At 43.0% G+C, this 19,929-nt stretch overlaps 1 protein-coding gene across 1 annotated transcript in view; it reads right to left on the bottom strand.

The window, feature by feature from the left end:
* Positions 1-19,929, bottom strand: part of CNTNAP2 (contactin associated protein 2) — a 2,266,356-nt gene that overhangs the window by 29,430 nt on the left and 2,216,997 nt on the right. Inside the window, 1 exon segment of the mRNA NM_001133793.1 lies at positions 2,975-3,214. Coding sequence (NP_001127265.1) covers positions 2,975-3,214 — 240 coding nt within the window.

The following is a 19,929-nucleotide window of genomic DNA, read 5'->3' as shown; positions in this document are numbered from 1 at the left end:
TTCCCCCACCGCCTCTTTTCCCTACTAAGCTGGGCATATAAGTTTCTAGCTTTAACTACTTACTGAGTTTCTTCTTTTTGAAGCTCCTATATGCATATAAATAAGGTCCACCTGTTAATCTGTCTTTTATCAGCTTAATTTGCAGGCCCCCAGGAAAAGAACTTAAGAGGATAGAGGAAAAGTTTTTCCTCCCTGACACCAAGCAACCGGAGGCTGCTGTTAAGTAACCTTCCCTCATTTCTATGTCTGTCCTCTGTCCCTTCCAGCCCCTCAACCCACATTGTCTCTCATGTTCCTATTCACCTAAAAGAAAAAAGGAAAATCATATTATTTAAATAAACCTCTGCCTTATAGTTTGTAAACTGTTTTCTGTCGTTTTGTTTTGTTTTGAGACAGAGTCTTGCTCTTTCACCCAGGCTGGAGTGCAGTGGCATCATCTCAGCTCAATGCAACCTCTGCCTCGCAGGTTCAAGCGATTCTCCTGCCTCAGCCTCCTGAATAGCTGGGATTACAGGCACGTGCCACCATGCCCAGCTAATTTTTGTATTTTTAGTAGAGACAGGTTTTCACCATGTTGGTCAGGCTGGTCTCGAACTCCTGACCTCGTGATCCGCCCACCTCAGCCTCCCAAAATGCTGGGATTACAGATGTGAGCCACCGAGCCCGGTCAATTGTTTTCTGTCCTTGTAACTGGTATAATGACAATTGGATTAATACTTTACCTGCTGGACTCTGGGTAAGAACTCTCCAAGTATAAGTGGAAATTTTTCTGCAAATGGATCTCATATTACATAGCACAGGCCTACCGTAATATCAGAGTTACAGAATTTGGATTTGAACATCAAATACTAACAGGTATGTTCCCTATTGACATTTTCATAAATCAATCAAAAGAATCCTGTAATCCTAGCACTTTGGATTTTGGAAATACAAAATTTTGGAAATACAAAAATTAACTGGGCATGATGGCGGGTGCCTGTAATCCCAGCTACTCAGGAGGCTGAGGCAGGAGAATCGCTTAAACCCGGGAGGTGGAGGTTGCAATGGTGCCATTGTACTCCAGCCTGGGCAACTGGGTGAGACTCTGTCTCAAAAAAAAAAAAAAAAAAAAACCCGTCACACACAAAGCATGATTTTTTTAAAATAAAGGAACAAAAACTCTTTGGTCCCTACAGTCATATCTCACAGATCTTAACAAACAAGTTCCTAATTAAGTAATAATACATAAAACTCATATTGGCCCAAGGTAGGATGTAGATGTTTTAGAAACCAGTCTCTTGGCCCTGACTTAGACCACAGGTGCTCACAGCCTCAGGCAGTGGGTCCCTTTGACAGCGTTAGGACTCCTGCATTGCAAAGAAAGATCATTCATGGTATTTGTCTACTCGGGCATTTGGAGGAATTTATCTGAGAGATCTCTGTTCCTCTGTGGCCCTGACATGTCTTTTCTCCTCTTGTATTTTCACTCTTACTTTTCTTTTTTCAGCATTAGGAATGCTTTCCTTTGTTCAAGCCAGCCCGCTGTGTAATCTTAACAACATTCATAAAAGGGAATTCTTCATATGTGCCCTTAGCACACAGCGCCCCGTGTCAAGTTCTAGGAATCCATGTGTGAGGAACAAAGAGGATTGTTTCGTCTGTAAATGGGTTATTCTGACAACAGGGCAATTTTGGCTTCTCTCTAAGCTTCACAAAGCTTTGCAGCACAACCCTGGCAAGGAATCACAATGACAATAGCTGCACTGAAGTCACACACTCCATGTGCAGGGCTGGAACATGATTAAAGCAATCAAATGCACAAGGTGTAGAGAATGAACTGTTACAAATTACAAGTTTGCAGGGGGAGAGAACTTGGAAGTCTTTACTCAACGTTCAAGCATTATAGCAAATTGTGTCTAATATAATAATAACCATGATTATTAATATTATTATAGCTAAACTTTAACACTTGCTACATGCTTGTGATAAAACACGTCAGATTTAAACACATCACTTTAAATAGAATTCCATGAGTTAGGTCTTATCTCCATTTAGGAAATGGGGAAACTGAGGAATGAGGTTATGAAAACTGCCCAAGGTTAATCTGCTGGTGAGAGGCAGTGATACTGCTGGAATCCAGGCCTCCTAGCTGTTGCTTCCTGCCTCATCTTCCTGTTTTTAGCATCAGCAACATCACATGTTGCCTGGAGACCCATTGAATGTTGGATTTGGAGGTCACTTAGAGGTTACACTCCCCTCCCCTTCTTCACCTTATGGGTGAAAAAGCAGAGGCTTGGGCAGGTCACTTGAGTTGCCCAAGGCCAATTTAGGTGGAGCTAGGAGTATGACCTAAGTCTCCTGAGATACAGCTTAATAGGCTGTCTGCCACCCAGGGTTATGTGTATACTCTTTTCATCCAATTAATTTTTCAGCCAACAGCTACATCCTTTCATTTGAGCCCTGTGCTTTCAAATTACATGTCTTATCACTCAAAGAAGTGGGACTAAATCCACAGAGTTTTGCAAGCTTAAAGGCACCTCTTAAAGATCTGGAAGCCACCAGTATTATTCATATAAATACAGAGCCAGGAGATGGATCTCTATATTGCTTTAGGTAAATCTTTTCTTAAATTAAAACACAGACTATGTTACAGCAAGTCATTGAGAGTCAAAAGAGGCAAAAGTGAGACAGTGAATTGATCAAATCACCCAGAGTCATGGCACAGACATCAGTTTAGGCAAGTCATCATTTAACCTAATTGAAGAGTTAGTAGTTCCTACCTTCTTTAACTTCAACTTATTTATTTCTGGCCCTGAGTATTTCAGATGTGCTAAGTGCTGCCCTGAGAACTCCATACTCACAATGTTCCTTTGCCCTTTCTTAATCCTCCAATGACATTACCAGTGAGGTTCTGTTATTAAATCCATTCCATAGTCCCAAGAGACTGAGGTTTAAAGAAATGAAGCAACCTGCCTGAGGTTGCTGGAGACTTTACCTGAATCCAGGTGATCCAGGTGCCAGGGGTCGGTGGCGGACGACATGGGGGAGAGGGTCAGCGGCGAGGCCCCGCAGTTGGACTCCACCAGCTCGCCCTGGATATGGACGTGAGCTGAGGCGTTTGTCTGCCTCAAGGCGGCCTTGAGAGGGGCGATCTGGTTGAACTGGACTCTGGAGAGGCAACCAGTGAATCCTGGGGTGTTGTATTTGTGAATCTCTTGGTCAATTTTCCCTGTTTCTAAAAGAAAAAAGGAAATGAAAATGTTATTTGACTCACCATAGTCCAGCTGTACAACATAGCTGTCTTTACAACATAGCTGTCTTTGAATGCTTGTGTCCAAAGCTTACATTTAGGTTTCAGTTTAAGATGTTACATTGTTTTAGATGAAATATTAATGAGTCGATAAGATTTAGGGCTGCAGACTTGACTTTAAAGGAACCTTATGTTAACAGAGAATATGGTAGGGTGAAAATAAGACTATATGTGATAAAATACATTTCTCAGTACCTTCTGGCTACTTCAGATGCTGCTGAAACTCAAAACAGGGCCTTCGTTCTGACTGATTTTTCTCCTTATCTTTTCTGATGCTTTCCTGACTCTCTTAAGACAAATTGAACAAAGCAGCCCTGCTCTGCCCTCCTGGCAAAATTTGGTTCTGTTTAATATCTCTTACTTATTTTCTTCTTCAGAATTCTTTAAAAAAAAAAAAAAAAAAAAAAAAGAACAAGAATTCTAGTAGCCTGTACGTGAACATCTCCTTTCTTCAAAATCCAATCCCCTTGGAATTCTGAGATTTACGGAATCCCCGCTAGTGTCTGATGGAGGTTTTGGCAGTCAGGAAACCTTCCCAACCCAATCACAAACATACATATACTTTGATGAATCTCACCATCTCCCCGCCACCTGTAGGCTCAACATCTTCCCAAACTCAGCTCAGAGGTGAGACTGAGTAGAGGCATTTCCAAGGTACCAAGTGCAATGTACCCACACATTGTTATACCAGTTCAATCAATGGCCCTCTGTCCCAAGTTTTAGAAACTAACAGAAACAAATGTTGAAAGAGTCCTTAAATGCTTAAGAGCCCTTAGCTAGTGGACCAGGCGGACTGACTTCAGAGCCTTTTAACCACTACTGGGAACTGTGTGAGAAAGACAATTCTAGCGGCAGCGTCGCAATTGCTCTGAGCAACTGCTGCATCAACCCCTCATGTCCCTGCCGACTCCCTGGGCTCTCACGAAGATTCTTTTGCCCCAGGGCTGAGGCAGGGTGCTGCGGGGGACATGGATAAAGTGCCTTGTTCTTCTCCAGCATCTTTCTATGCTTGCTTGCCCTTTGCTGAAGCCGTTCTGTTATCTATCATGAACCAGTGTTAGTTTTGTCTCCTCTTTTAGAGAGCTGGGTAGAAAACTTCTGACTCCGGCTCCATTTCATAGGGTCCCTGACAGTTTTCCCAACTTTGAGGAGGGCAGGTTTCCCTATGACACCACAGAAAATCAATTGTTTCAAAGCCGTATCTATCTGCGGGGTCTCAATTTAACATGGAGTCCACACTTCTTAAACAGCTGTCTTCCCCTTGGTATCTCCTTCTGAGGTGGCCTCCAGGGAGGGAGCCTGGGGCATGGGGTTCCGATGGTGGAGCAGGGAGAGAAATCACGGGTGGCAGCAGAGGCTCCCAGGCCCAGGCCTATAGGGCTGTGAGCACTGGCAGAGGCATCCACTGAGCAGCCAGAAGCTGGGGCTGGATGGCAGGAATGAGCCCTGGCAAATGGCCTGCTCTCACTTTTCCATTCTCTTTGGGCCTCTTTCACTCTCTTCTTTAGCTTTTCTCCTTTCTGTGCCTTCTCCCTACTGGGGAAAATTCCCAGGGTTTCAACTGTTGTTTCTTTCCTGTAAGGCAGCAGGGTCACAAAAAGGAGGATTCTGATGCCCTGGAGAACAGAACCAGTATTTCCAAAACTGGAGTGTGTTCCACATCTAGTTGATGTGCCTCTTTCCTAGAGACCCTTGGCTGGGACCAATTCCCCTGGGGGCGGGGGGGGGGGGGCGGGGGGTGGCAATGTGCAGTAAGTAGATGCTCTGGAGTTTGCAGGACCTGATGGTTCCAACTCAGGGCCATGTGATAATAATATTCATACAATGGTAGAGAAAGGTGGCACAGAAAATCTAGGCAGAAAGGGGTGGGTCCCTGTCAAACCCTTACTCTCAAGCCAGAAACTGCAGCCCAAAGTGAGAGCTTACATCCCTGTTTTCTGGCTCAAATGTTACCTTTTCCAAAACCACCCATGGCCCTGCCCCCCCACATCCTGTGCCTATAAAAACCCCATACTCAGCTGGCAGAGAGAAGAGAAGCAGCTGGACGTTGGTGACTATGGTTAGACGTTGGAGAGAAGCGGCTTGACTTCAGAGGGACAGCTTGACACGTAACATCAGAGAAGAATCTGGCCAGAGATGGCTGGACTTCAGGAGAAGATTACCTTCCCTCTCCATCCCCTTTTCAACTTCCCTTCCTGCTGAGAGCCACTTTCATCGGCAATAAAAATCCCCTACATTTGTCATCCTTCAATTTGTGTGACATCATTTCTCCTGGATGCGGGACAAGAGCTCGGGTGCTGCTAGTGTGGCTACAAAAGGCTGTCACACTTGCCCTGTGTCCTCACTGGCAGAAAGCAGCCACCTCAAGTGAAAAGGTAGAGGGACCACTGAGCTATTGAAACTTAGGCCATCTGGGGACAGCAGAACTAAAAGCACTGTAACATGCCCTCTGGGACTTCAGGGGTTGCAGGCACCACCCCTAGATGCTGCCACGAAGCCTGCACAGAGTTCACTCCTGTTGGCACTCAAAAGCGCTCACCCTGGCTCTTGCACCCACTCACCCGCGTGCTTCCCCCTGCAAGGGGTGGAGCACAGTGGGTCCAAGTGAGTGGAGTGTGCTCCTGGCAGTACCTAAGTGGCTGGCTGGTTCCAGCATTCATGCACTCCAGTTGCTGCCTCATTCGTGTGCATGCTTCCTCCCATGAAGAGTTGAAAGCTGTGGGCTGGGTAATTGAGGGCACCCCTGTTGCAAGTCCCACAAAGGGGTCAGGGAAATATCATGCTTCAATATTAGAGCACAGACCAAGGGCAGTACATGATGGGGGGCACTGTGCTTAGTACTTATTATGCAGTACCCCATTAAGTCTCCTGGCAACCCTCTGAGCTAAATAGGATTGCCCCCAAGTGACAGATGAGGAAAACGAGGCTTAGAGAAGTTAAGGCTTTGCCAATGAATAAACATTTATGTTTCATATAAAAAAAAAGAGAAGTCAAATATTTTGCATTAGTCTCAATTTCTCTTTGAAAAATAGACTATATTGTTTTATATTCATGTAGACTTTTGATATTTCTAGTCGGGGACCCCATAGAAATGGTAGAGTGAGGTTTTTAGAAAAAATGTAAATGGTTGTTAAAACTGCTTTGAGATTGTGTTTCATTAGAGGCTGAGCCAACAATTTGATTTTCAAAAGTGTGGTGAACTGATGTCAAATCTTCATTAGCATCATTTAAAGCACCAGAAAGTTACAGAAATGCCTGTCTGGAATAAGATTCCATATTTCTTAAGACCATCTACAAATGACAGTATAGCTGTCACTTTTTTGAATTTATTACAAGTAAAGTATGTTACTCTATAATTGATTAGACTGGTCTCTTCTGAAATCAAATATTAAAATATCATTTACTGTAAGAAACAACGTTCTGCCTGGAGGTGTCTTGGGTAAGGTGTTATTTGTGGGGGAAACTTGCTTTAAAAATGCAAATTTTAGAAATGCAGTACAATCACTTTAAAATTAGATTCTCAAGTGGCAATCAGTACGTTAATGTCTTATATTCATAACGATATGGATTACAGAAAATAGTTCACTTAAAACACTGACACAATTCCGGGTAACACGTTAAAATGAAATGCTCATGACAGTCCTTTTAAGGAAATGCAGCAACTCCATTTGCGATGCATTAGCACACTTTCCCGCTCCTTGTTCAGTTACTGAATGCCAAGTGAGAGGCTGGAGTGTTGTGAGAAATGAAAGAGAAAAGGGCATCTGAAATTGGAAATCATCATTCTCAGTAAACTATCGCAAGGACAGAAAACCAAACACCGCATGTTCTCACTCATAGGTGGGAATTGAAAAATGAGAACACATGGACACAGGAAGGGGAACATCACATTCCGGGGACTGTTGTGGAGTGGAGGGAGAGGGGGAATAGTATTAGGAGATATACCTAATGCTAAATGATGAGTTAATGGGTGCAGCACACCAACATGGCACATGTATACATATGTAACTAACCTGCACATTGTGCGCATGTACCCTAAAACTTAGAGTATAATAAAAAAAAATCACTAACAGACACCTACATTTATGTTAACTTTAAAAAAAGAAAGAAAGAAAGAAAGAAAAGGGCGCCTGAGCAAGAAACACAGGAAGAATAAAGCCAGCTCCACAGAGGACAGAGCTATGCTTGGGGCCTCGTGTACATGCTCGAGCTCCTTTTCAGCAATTGGATAAGCATTTATTTATTTGGACAGGGATTTATTTATTTATTATTTATGAGACAGGGTCTTACTCTGTCATCCAGGCTGGAGTGCAAGGCACAATCTCAGCTCACTGCAGCCTCAACCTCCTGGGCTCAAGCAATCCTCCCACCTCAGCCTCTTGAGTAGCTGGAACCACACTCGTGTGCTACCATGCCTGACTAATTTTTTTTTAGTATTTTTTTGTAGAGGCGGGGGTTTTGTCATGTTACCTAGGTTGGTCCCAAACTCCTAGGCTCAAGCGATCCACCCACCTCAGCCTCCCAGAGTGCTGGGATTACAGGCATGAGCCACTGTGCCCAGCCTGGATAAGCATTTAGATGTGACTTCTCCAAGGAGATTTCTTATTTTCCTTTGACATTATTTAAATGCACCTATATCTTCTTCTTGTGTATTCCATGGGATCTATTCACCAGACGATTTTTGTTAGGTTTTATATCTTTTAGTTTTCTATCAATATTCCTTTTTGGGGAGGGGTATGTGATATTATGAGATACAAAGAATCACTGTCAACTTCATTTTCTACCTTTTATGAAACAGGCAGAAGATTTTAGGGCATCAGTGAGACTTAATTTAAGACTCTTGATAAGTATCTACTGTGTGCTCCCCACTGTGCTAGGGATTGTGGAAGTCACCCTTCATAGAATCTGTGGGGTCAACACAGATGGCCAAACCTGGTTCCAGCCCTAACACAGCATACTGTTGCTCTGCAGAGACCGTTGTACAACTGGCCCAAAGCATTGCCCACCATTCTGTTCCTTCCCTCTGTTCTGGGGTGAAGTATGTCGCACTGGTGGCACTGGGGGGGTCTTTAGCTAATTCACAGACTGGGAGCTAAATAACATCCAGTCTTATTCCTTCCCCGATTCCCTTTCAATTCCTCAAGAGTCTCAGGCTGGCTCAGTGTGGGGCTGGACTCTCTTTATTATGGTGCCAATACTTGCTATTTTCCCTTTTTAACAAAGAGAGGTCAGACCTGGATGCTTCGGTGGGCAACAGTGCTGAGTTTCATTATATTTTTATATTATGTATTTTTAGCACCACCGTATCGTGACAGCAAGCGGTACTGGCATTTCATTTCATGGTAGTATTGCAAAATTTCTCTTTAACGTAAACTTTTTAACATAAATTTATTTACGTAAAAATAGTGAGTCCGTTTAAAGGAAAATGTTAAGTAAACAACAGTAAAGGAGGCCACTAGAAATGGTAAAAATGTCATCAGAAATGGCAAAAATCGTGACATTGGTCCTCAAATGACTCTTGTTTGGGGAACACTGTTGTGGAGGAGTTTGACGTCTCTCTAAGCCCCTGGATGTTCTGCCTTAGAGCCTCTGTTCCACTCAGGTGTAATCCACCCTTTCCCCTCACACTTAGTACCAGTCACTATCCATCACTTTAGAACACCAGAGACCCCCGCTCAGTAGGGCTTCCTCCTGGATCCTGCTCCCGGCTCTACCTAACTGGACCAGGTGTGTTCCTGCTTTCTTCGGATGGGCCAGAGGCCCACAATTGTGCCTTTCCTAGAATTAAAGTTTTCTTGACAGCTGGGACTAAATGTCACTTCTCTTTGTGTTCCCCCAAAATAATGCCTTGGACAAAGTAACCACCAGTGACTGTAGGAATGAATATACAGATGCTTTTCAACTTATAATGGGGTTACCTCCCCATACACCCATTGTAAGGTGGAAATATTGTAAATCAAAAATGCATTAAATACACGTAACCTACTGAACATCAGAGCATAGCCCAGCCTACCTTAAACATACTCAGAACACTTACATTAGTCTACAGTTCAGTAAAGTCATCTAACACAACACCTATTTTATAATAAAGTGTTGAAAGTGGAAAACAGAATGGTTGCATGGGTATTCAAAGTATGGTTTCTACCGAATGCATATCACTTTTGAACCATGGCAAAGTTGAAAACTTCTAAGTGGAACCATAAGTCAGGGACTGTCTGTGACTGAAACCATCTATTCAGCAGTCTGTCATTCACAGTTTGGTGTGTGGGAGGGGATCAAGTACTATGGAAATTAGAACAATCATAGTTAGTTAGCTATAGTCAAAGTTTGTTTTTCAGCTTCATAGGGTAAACAGGTGCAGAACATAACCAGGAAAGGAGGGGGAGGTCTTCAGCGTATTCAGGAATTCAGCAGTGTATTCAGAACCAGTACATCATTATATGTTATTTCTAGCAGTACTATTACCTGAAAATCTGTCCGTCTCATTAAAAATGGACTTGTCTTTCAAAACGTCGTTGTATTGTTCTAAAACTGACACCCAGAGGAACTGATAAATTTCTCTTCTATGAAGGAAGGCAGGACTTAACACTGAACACCCATTGCTATACAAACCCTCCACAGGCCTCACATGTAGAACAGTGGTTCGACGGTACCTCGTGGAATAAGTAGAAAGTCAGTTTGAAATCACTGCCTGGGTGAAGTTTTAAATACTCCTTGGAAAATCAGACTGAAGTACAATAGGTGAGTGGTCACCTGAAGTACACTTGAAAACATGGCCAGGCACTGCCGGGCCAGCACCTGAAGCTCCCAGTGGCTCCCAGTGTCAGGGCTGGGCATCTGGGCCTCTTGGAGAGAGAGAAATAGAATTTGTATTGGTCGGGTAGGATTCCGTTTTTCCATTCTAGTCCCATTTGGCCGTAGTTGAATGAACGGGAGTCTAAATGGTTAGTGGAATAAATCAATGGGAAGTAACCATAACAACAACAAAAAGCCAAGAGCATTCATCTAAAAAAAGCAACATAAAATCAGATAAGCCTCATTCCTCAGTTCGAACGTGATCAAATGGTAAACATCAGGCAGGGTATGGAAATGTTGGCATCTAGGTTCCCTGTCAGCTCCTGCTCTAACAGACTGCAGTTTTTGATCAGCGATGTCTTGCTGATCAGCTGCCTTTCCAAAGATGCACAGCCAGAATTAAATCTGTATCCATAATTGATGTATACGATTATGTACTATGACATTTTATTCATCCCTTAAATAAAGACATGAATGAAGTTTCATTGTATTTATTAAATGCTTTTCTCTCTTATGAAGAAATATGCAGGACTAAAATATGCAGGTGTAATTTAAATAATTTTTGACCTATGAAATGCGCTAACTCAATTATGCAGAGGCAGAATGCTGGGAGAAGCAGAATCATTTTTCCTTCTACTGTATCTACCACATTTTGAATTTTAATTATTTTTAGAGACAGGGTCTCACTGTCAGCCAGGCAGGAATGTAGTGGTGTGATCATAGGCCTCACTGTACCCTTGAACCCCTAGGCTCAAGTGATCCTTTCACCTTAGCCTCCTAAGTACCTGGGACTACAGGTGCACACCACCATGACTGGCTTGTTTTTAAAAATTTTCTGTAGATACAGGGTCTCATTATGTTGCCCAGGCTGGTCTCGAACTCCTGGTTTCAAGCAATCCTATCCCCTCAGCCTCCCAAAGTGCTGGGGTTATAGGTGGGAGCCGCTGCACCTGGCCTCTGCTGCATTTTAACTCATAAATCTTTTTCTAAGGACTGATAAAACAAAACTGGATTTTTTCTTTCCAGAGTCAACAATAAAAAGAAATGTCTTCATAGAGCCCACTACACTATTTTGCAAAAAGATGAAGTATTACATTTTTATTTGTATCAATTTATCACAGCTCCTGAGCTTTTGGGGATACTCAATAGGTTGAAATTGTCATTCACATTTCTTTTTTTCTTTTTTGAGACGGAGTCTTGCTCTGTTACCCAGGCTGGAGTGCAGTGGCACAATCTTGGCTCACTGCAACCTCCACCTCCCAGGTTCAAGCAATTCTCTGCATCAGCCTCCCGAATAGCTGAGATTACAGGCGCCCACCACCATGCCTGGCTAATTTTTTTTTTTTTGTATTTTTAGTAGAGAGGGGGTTTCACCATCTTGGCCAGGTTGGTCTTGAACTCCTGACCTCATGATCCACCTGCCTCGGCCTCCCAAAGTGTTGGGATTACAGGCATGAGTTACTGAGCCCGGTGTCATTCGCATTTCTAAAATCTAGACTGAAAACAAAAAACTTACGATCGCTAGTTAATCTTAGAATATAGTTGTAATGGCCGGGCATGGTGGCTCATGCCTGTAATCCCAGCACTTTGGGAGGCTGAGGCAGGTGGATCACGAGGTCAGGAGTTTGAGACCAGCCTGGCCAACATGGTGAAACCCCATCTCTACTAAAGATACAAAAAATTAGCTGGGCCTGGTGGTGGACGCCTGTAATCCCAGCTACTCAGGATGCTGAGGCAGGAGAATCACTTGAATCTGGGAGGCAGAGGTTGCAGTGAGCCGAGATCACGGCAACAGGGTGAGACTCTGTCTCGAAAAAAAAATTTATATATATACTATATTTTATATATATAAAAAATATATATTTATAGTTATATTTTATATTTATAGTTTATATATATTTTTATATAGTTATATATATACACATATATGTAACTATACAGTTGTGTATATATATTTATATATAGTATATATATTTAGTATATACATATATAGTATATATATTTAGTATATACATATATAGTATATATATTTATATATAGTATATATATTTAGTATATAAATATTAGTATATACATTTATATATAGTGGTATATGTACATATATGTAACTATATATAGTTTTCTATATAGTATAACATATATATACACATAACTTTACATATATATAGTTGTAATTACACAGTACCAAAAACATTGATACAAAAGAAAATTTATGATCCCTTAAATGTTTCCCAAACACCAGACATTTGGAATGGGTAGGAGCACACATCTGATACGTGGATTTTCCACTTCTTTCCTGGATGTTTCAAGTTGTCAGATGTAAGATAGAAAGCCTGGAAGGTGCTGGTGCCCCATTCCTCAGCCTCAGGTGCCCTGTCACATGGCATGATTTTTTAGGGCTAAGAATAACAAGCTCTGCTGAAAGTAACAAGACCTTTCAGAATAATGGATGTACCTGTCACTCAAACCATAGAGCAGGGTGCTGTGATTTACTTCATGGGAAATCAGGTCTGATTTGACTTCTTCGAATCCCAGTAAATTGAAGCTATATGTCCTGGCTATTTGCTGCTGGGAAACAGAACACTAATGTGCGTCCTGAGTTTCTCATGAGCTGGGAATGAACAGACCTGCTTCTTACTCATTGGAATGTTTCCACTTTTGCATTTTAACTTGGTAGCAGCAGGAATAGAATCCCGTGTACGAAATTACCAACTGAAATGTAGTACAGAAAAATAATTTATCTGTGTGCTCCGCTTCTGTTAAAATGTTTTTTTGGCTCTGGAGAACCATGTTAAACTCCAGCCAACACCATAAAAAAAAAAAAAATGAGCTTCAGTTTTCAAGCTTTTCCTTAATTCCTCTCCAAGCCACTAGTAGGTATACCAGCCAAGACTAGCAGAGGGCCATTTGAAACTAACTCTGGACAGCAGGAGAATTTGGGACAATGGGGAAAAAAGGGTAGAAAGGTGTTGACCTCATACATTTCACCAGCGGCATAACAAAGTGTAGGCTAGGAAAAGTGTGTTAGCAAATTTTTTTATTTCCAGATAATGTCAAGTTGAATGATTCAGTAAAACAGAAAGCAGTTCACTTTTTATTTTTCTTCCTTTGTTCTCAGTTGTATTGTAATTCCTATCCCAGAAGGCCTCTAAAGCTATCTTACCCAAGAGAAAAAAAAAATCCTTTGAGGACTAAGATTGCATGAAAGCACAAACATCATGAAATGGACCTGAGGTGGGGATTGAAAGCAATGGTTTCCCCAGGGCCATGAGCAGCCAAGCACACGAAGAAATTGAGGGGGAGAACTGTTTCTGGAAAGTGTATTGGATGGTTCCCTTAATTGACACTGCATGTCACATAATTAACACAAGAAAAAATTAGAATCTCGGGACCTTGCTATATAAAATGATGTTCAGAAAACAGAGCCTAATGCTTTGAGGCTGAACTTGAAGCTCCAGTGGATCATCACAAAATTTAAACCGTACAATCGCAACCACCCTGGATGCCACCAAGGAACACAGTCTGGAGACCCACTGGGAGGCCTTTGGATACTTCTTCCTGTCAACCCCTATTCTCACTGCTGAACCCCTAAAGCCAGTTCCTTTATTTTCAGATTGGGGTAATAGCCTCCTAGGTGGGAGAGCACTGAGAGAGGCCATCTAAATTTCGGCAAACCATTTTAGTAAGTTTCCCATGACATTTTTGTGGTCAAGACAAATAGATATGGTCTCATTGTAAAATGTTTGAGTAGTACAGTCAGGTACCACATAATGATGCTTTGGTCAAGGATGGACCACATGTAGGAGGGTGGTTCCAGGAGATTATAATGGAGCTGAAATTTTTCTATTGCCTGGCATTTATCATAATGTGCTTTTTATCATTATTTTAGAATATACTTCTTTTTTGTTGTTGTTGTTTTTTTGAGACTGAGTCTCGCACTGTCGTCCAGGCTGGAGTGCAGTGGCACGGTCTGAGCTACTACAACTTCCACCTACCGGGTTCAAGCGATTCTTGTGCCTCAGCCTCCCAAGTAGCTGGGATTACAGGCGCCCACCACCACACCTGGCTAATTTTTGTATTTTTAGTAGAGACGGGGTTTCACCATGTTGGCCAGGCTGGTCTCGAACTCCTGACCTCGTGATCTGCTTGCCTCAGCCTCCCAAAGTGCTGGGATTACAGGTGTGAGCCACTGCACCCAGCCTACTTTACTTTTTTAATTTTTATTTTTAAAAAGGGTAACTGTACAACAGCCTCAGGCAGGTCCTTCAGGAGCTATTCCAGAAGAAGGCATTGTTATCACAGGAGATGACAGCTCCATATGTGTCATTGCCCCTGAAGACCTCCCAGTGTGACAAGGTGTGGAGGTGGAAGACAGTGGTATTGATGATCCTCACCCTGTGGAGGCCAAAGCAAATGTATGTATTTGTGTCTTAGTTTTTAATAAAAAAAAAAGTCTTAAAAGTTAAAAACGAATTTTTAAATAGCAAAATCTTACAGAATATGGATATAAAAAGAAATATTTTTTTACAGCTGTATAATGTGTTTGTGTTTTAATCTAAGTGTTATACAAAAATACAAAAAAGTGAAAAAGTTTGAAAACATTAAGAAGTCTATAAAGTTAGAAAAGGTACAGTATGCTAAGGTTAATTTATTTTATTTACTTATTTATTTTGAGATGGAGTCTTCCTCTGCTGACCAGGATGGAGTGCAGTGGCGCAATCTCGGCTCACAGTAATCTCTGCCTCCTGGGTTCAAGCAATTCTCCTGCCTCAGCCTCCTGAGTAGCTGGGATTACAGGCATGCGCCACCACACCAGGCTAATTTTTAGTAGAGACGGGGTTTCGCCATGTTGGTCAGGCTGGTCTTGAACTCCTGACCTCAGGTGGTCCACCCTTCTCTGCTTCCCAAAGTGCTGGGATTATAGACATGAACCACTGCACCCAGCTGGTTAATTTATTATTGAAGAAAGAAAATTGTAAAAAATAAATTTAATGTGGCCAAAGTGTCCAGTGCTTATAAAATCTACAGTAGTATAATGTCCTAGGCCTTCATATTCACTTACCACCCACTCACTCACCCAGAGCAACTTCCAGTCCTGCCAAGCTTCATTCATGTTAGGTGTCCTATATAGGGGCACCGATTTTTATTTTTATTATTTATTTATTTATTTATTTTTTGAGATGGAGTCTTGCTCTGTCCCCAGGCTGGAGTGCAGTGGTGCGATGTTGGCTCACTGCAACCTCCACCTCCCGGGTTCACGCGATGCTCCTGCCTCGGCCTCCCGAGTAGCTGGGACTACAGGCGCCCACCACCACGCCCGGCTAATTTCTTTTGTATTTTTACTAGAGACGGGGTTTCACCATGTTGGCCAGGCTGGTCTCGATCTCCTGACCTTGTGATCCGCCCGCCTCGGCCTCCTAAAGTGCCAGGATTACAGGCGTGAGCCACCGCGCCCGGCCAATTTTTATCTTTTATATCATATTTTGACCATACTTTGTCTAGGTTTAGTTAGCAAATACCATTGTGTTACCGTTGCCTACAGTATTGAGTGCAGTGGCGTGCTGCACAGGTCTGCGGCCTAGGAGCAATGGGCTGTATGTAGCATACAGCCTGGGTGTGTAGAAGGCTGCACCTTCTGGGTTTGTGTAAGTGCACTCTGTGGTATTCACATAATGATGAAATTGCTTAATGACACTTTTCTCAGAACGTATCCCTGTCGTTCAGTGATGCATGAGAGTATTTTAAAGGTAGATTAATCATGAGATGAACAGTGGTGGAATTTGATAAATAGGTAGAAATTGGCTTCAAGGAGAATTTTAGTGGTGATTCCAAGCCTACATTTAATCATTTTATTAACTTGGATAAAGACATCAATGGCACATTGATGAATGTGCCATATGGCATTTAGTAAAAAGGGGTGGCTCCACTCAGGAGGACAGTATCATGAGCCAAAGGGACTCTGAGAGGCTGAAATGATTTCCCTAGATATAACTAAATACAGTTTAGCAGAAATGAATAACCAATTTCTATAGCTGGAAATACCATCGTGCCTTCCCCCACCCCAATCACCTTCAATATCAAATTGTATAGGACACACCTGGTAACTGCACGTAGCCTTCTCTCCCCCTCCTTTGTTGGGACAATGGGGCTGATAGAACAAAACTGGATTTTTTTTTTTTTTCCAGTTTTGTTTTCCAGCACCCCCTCAGGACTCTGGTAATTTTGTTAATTATATGGGATTTAGGAATTAAGAGTGAAACCTGACTGAGTCATGAAAAGGATGGAGTCTATATTCCAATTTAGAAAGCGGTTTCTGAGACCGTCCCCTGGGGTGGTCAGAATACCCCAGAGAGGTGATCAGTTCAGGACAGAGCATCTTGAGCAGGAAAGCAATAATAAACTGGTGTATGTTTTGAGGATGGCACCATGCTTGAGACGCTGTCATGTGAAGCACAGTGGAAGGAACTGTGGATGCTGAATGTGGGGAAGAGAAGACTCCAGAAGCACACCGTCACTGCCTTTAGGTGTTGGAAAGGCTGGCCCCAGGGAGAAGGCTGAGACTTGTTCTGTGGGGCATTAATGGAAGGATGCTCAACTGGATCTTATACTGAAAGCAAATATGAGATCAAGTCTGCCAGGGTAGGTGTGGAGAAAGTGGCCCTGTAAGCCAAGGGGCTACTGAGTTCAATCCTGGATGTCATTCCAGCTGGTGGGGTGTGGTGGAAACACCAGGGAAGGGCAGGGGTGGGGGGGGACCAGCCATGCAGGGGAGAAGGCAAGTCCTCAGACCCCTGTTCTGTGTGGCACTGTGCGGAAGAGGGGAAGGCTTCCTCACTTCACCCTGTGTGCCAGTCCTTTAACTAAATCTCCACAGAAAACCCACAAGATGGGGTTGAATGACCTTTTGTTATCCAGAAAAGAAACAGCCTGAGGAGTAAAGTCACCTGACTGAGGTCACTCTGCTAGAAGGTGGGGCAGGGATTCAGCCCCCAGTGCTGTCCCTGACTCTCTTTCTGCGTGGAGGGATTCAGGCTCAGCCTCCAGGAACCAGAGACCAGAGTTTCCTATCTGGGACCCAGCCACTGAGACGTCAGGTCACAAAGACGGATAGAACCAGAGGCACTGGGGAGCTGGAGAGCTTTGGAAATGGATGTTTTTATGTCCTTCTGCCTCAGTCTAGAGCTGAGATTTGTGAGAGGGCCAAATCAGGGGGAGGAAGAGGGTGCAGTGTATCCTCCGAGGTGGGAGGAGGCCAGGCCATTTGACCATATCTTTCTCTTCAGAGTTCACTGTTCCCACAGACACATTATATGTCATCCATTTTTATATAAATGGTGAGTTCCCAAATGGGATTTAAAGACAGCCTAGCAAATCTTTATATCCCTTAGAACTTAAAACAAAGCTTTTCCTTCACAGAATTCTAATCTCTCTTGAATAAGAGGCTATGAAACTGAGGGACATCATAATAACCTTCATTTAAAATTAGATTCTGGATGTTCTGGTGACTTAGCTGAAAATAGCTCAAATCAGCAAAAACCTTTACAAAGACTTTTCAAAAGTTGGAAGACATATCTGTACCCACAGGGCGTAGAGCCGGACTTGGCCAGTGTGTGCCCCTTGCCTCCTCCTGGCAATGCTTACCCCTTATTACTGTTATTTCTGAGATGTGAACGTTTTCTCATAGTGAATATAGCAGTAATAGTAATAATAATAATAATGATGATAAAGAACAGCAACATTTCTCACAAACCCATTTCCTGAGTATTAGCAGATTTGCTACTGGGCCTTGGTTCCCCTTAGATCTTGGCTTAAATGAATGCTTAATAATGGTAACAGAGGCTGGGTGCCATGGCTGACATCAGTAATCCCAGCACTTCGGATCACTTGAGGCCAGGAGTTCGAGACCAGCCTGGCCAACGTGGCGAAACCCTGTCTCTACTAAAAATGCAAAAATTAGCCGGGTGTAGTGGCACAAATTAGCCGGGTGTAGTGGCACGCCCCTGTAATTCCAGCTGCTTGGGAGGTTGGGGCATGAGAATGGCTTGAACCCGAGAGGCAGAGGTTGCAGTGAGCCAAGATCACACTACTGCGTTCCAGCCTGGGCAATGGAGGGACTCTGTCACAAAAGACAAAAAAAAAAAAAAAAAAAAAAAAAGGATTCAATTTTAATTAAAAAAATATAATTCTTGGAGTTATTACCATGTATTAGATGTACGCTTAGCATTTGAAACACAGTGTCTTATTAACATTTGTGAGAGAAGAGAGACAGACCCTCTCATATTGTTTTATATTGTTCTATACTCAGAAAAGGAGCGAGAAGTGAAACTAAAGGCAGGTAGCCTGGCGCCTAGGAACCAGACCCGAAACCAGGCCTGGGTCTGCCTGACCTAAGCCTGGTAGTTAAAATTCGACCCCTGACTTAGCAACTGATGTTATCTATAGATTCCAGACATTGTATAGAAAGACGTTGTGAAACTTCCCAGTCTGTTCTGTTTCAGTCTGACCACCAGTGCATGCAGCCCCCTGTCACGTACCCCCTGCTTGCTCAATCGATCACGACCCTCTCAAGTGGACCCCCCCTTAGAGTTGTGAGCCCTTAAAGGGACAGGAATTGCTCACTCAGGGAGCTCGGCTCTTGAGACAGGAGTCTTGCTGATGCTCCTGGCCGAATAAACCTCTTCCTTCTTTACCTTGGTGTCTGAGGAGTTTTGTCTGCAATTCGTCCCACTACATTTGCAGCACCTTGCTATGGCTGGTACAATTTTGGACCCATTCTGACTGTCGCTCACTGTAGTGAAGTAACTTGCCCAGAATCACATGAGCTAGGAAGTGCCAATGCATAAAACCAGGAAATTTGCCTCCAAAACTCATGCTCTTAACCATCACTCTACCAGTTAAGACACTATCCAGATGCCTGGAGACCAGGGGAGGCCTCAGCTGGGAGTTACTTCTAGAAAGTTATTGTTCAATTCCCACCTATGAGTGAGAATATGCGGTGTTTGGTTTTTTGTTCTTGCGATAGTTTACTGAGAATGATGATTTCCAATTTCATCCATGTCCCTACAAAGGACATGAACTCATCATTTTTTATGGCTGCATAGTATTCCATGGTGTATATGTGCCACATTTTCTTAATCCAGTCTATCATTGTTGGACATTTGGGTTGATTCCAAGTCTTTGCTATTGGTGGGGGGAGGGGGGAGGGATAGCATTGGGAGATACACCTAATGCTAGATGACGAGTTAGTGGGTGCAGTGCACCAGCATGGCACATGTATACATATGTAACTTACCTGCACATTGCGCACATGTACCATAAAACCTAAAGTATAATAATAATAATAATAAAAAAAAAGAAAGTTAAGAACTGCCTGAGGCTCTGCAGAACCCTCCCTGCATTTGCAGATTATACTTAATACCTAACTCAGTTACAGCCGCTGGCAACCCCCGCCCCTCAACTTGCAGATAATCCACTTTAACTGAAGATGTATCCCCCTGTGAATTGGTAATTACTCCTTGTGGCACTGTCAGAGCTACTCAGAGGATAAGAGACAAGGAAGAACAAAGCTAATGTGAGCCAGGCGCTGAAGCTGCAGCCGTCTCTTAGACACCTAAATGGAGTGACTTCCATAGCTCAGATGGGGTGTAGAGGGCTGTTGATTTTCATTTTACTTTTAACAAAAGACGAGGGGCTCTATCTGAAATGTTTGCTTGGGGGGTCTTCATTTTCAGCTCTGACGATGCTCGCTGTGTGCTTATTTTCTCAGCTGGGCACATTCTCTAGTCCTGTCATTACCTTGACTATTTTAACTGTCTGTACATGTCGAGGGGACTTCCATCTACACT

This window comes from Pongo abelii, chromosome 6 (genome assembly GCF_028885655.2).
Source record: "Pongo abelii isolate AG06213 chromosome 6, NHGRI_mPonAbe1-v2.0_pri, whole genome shotgun sequence".
Lineage (NCBI taxonomy): Eukaryota > Metazoa > Chordata > Mammalia > Primates > Hominidae > Pongo > Pongo abelii.
Note: the sequence above shows the minus strand (reverse complement) of the source record. Positions and strands in the feature narration are given on the sequence as shown.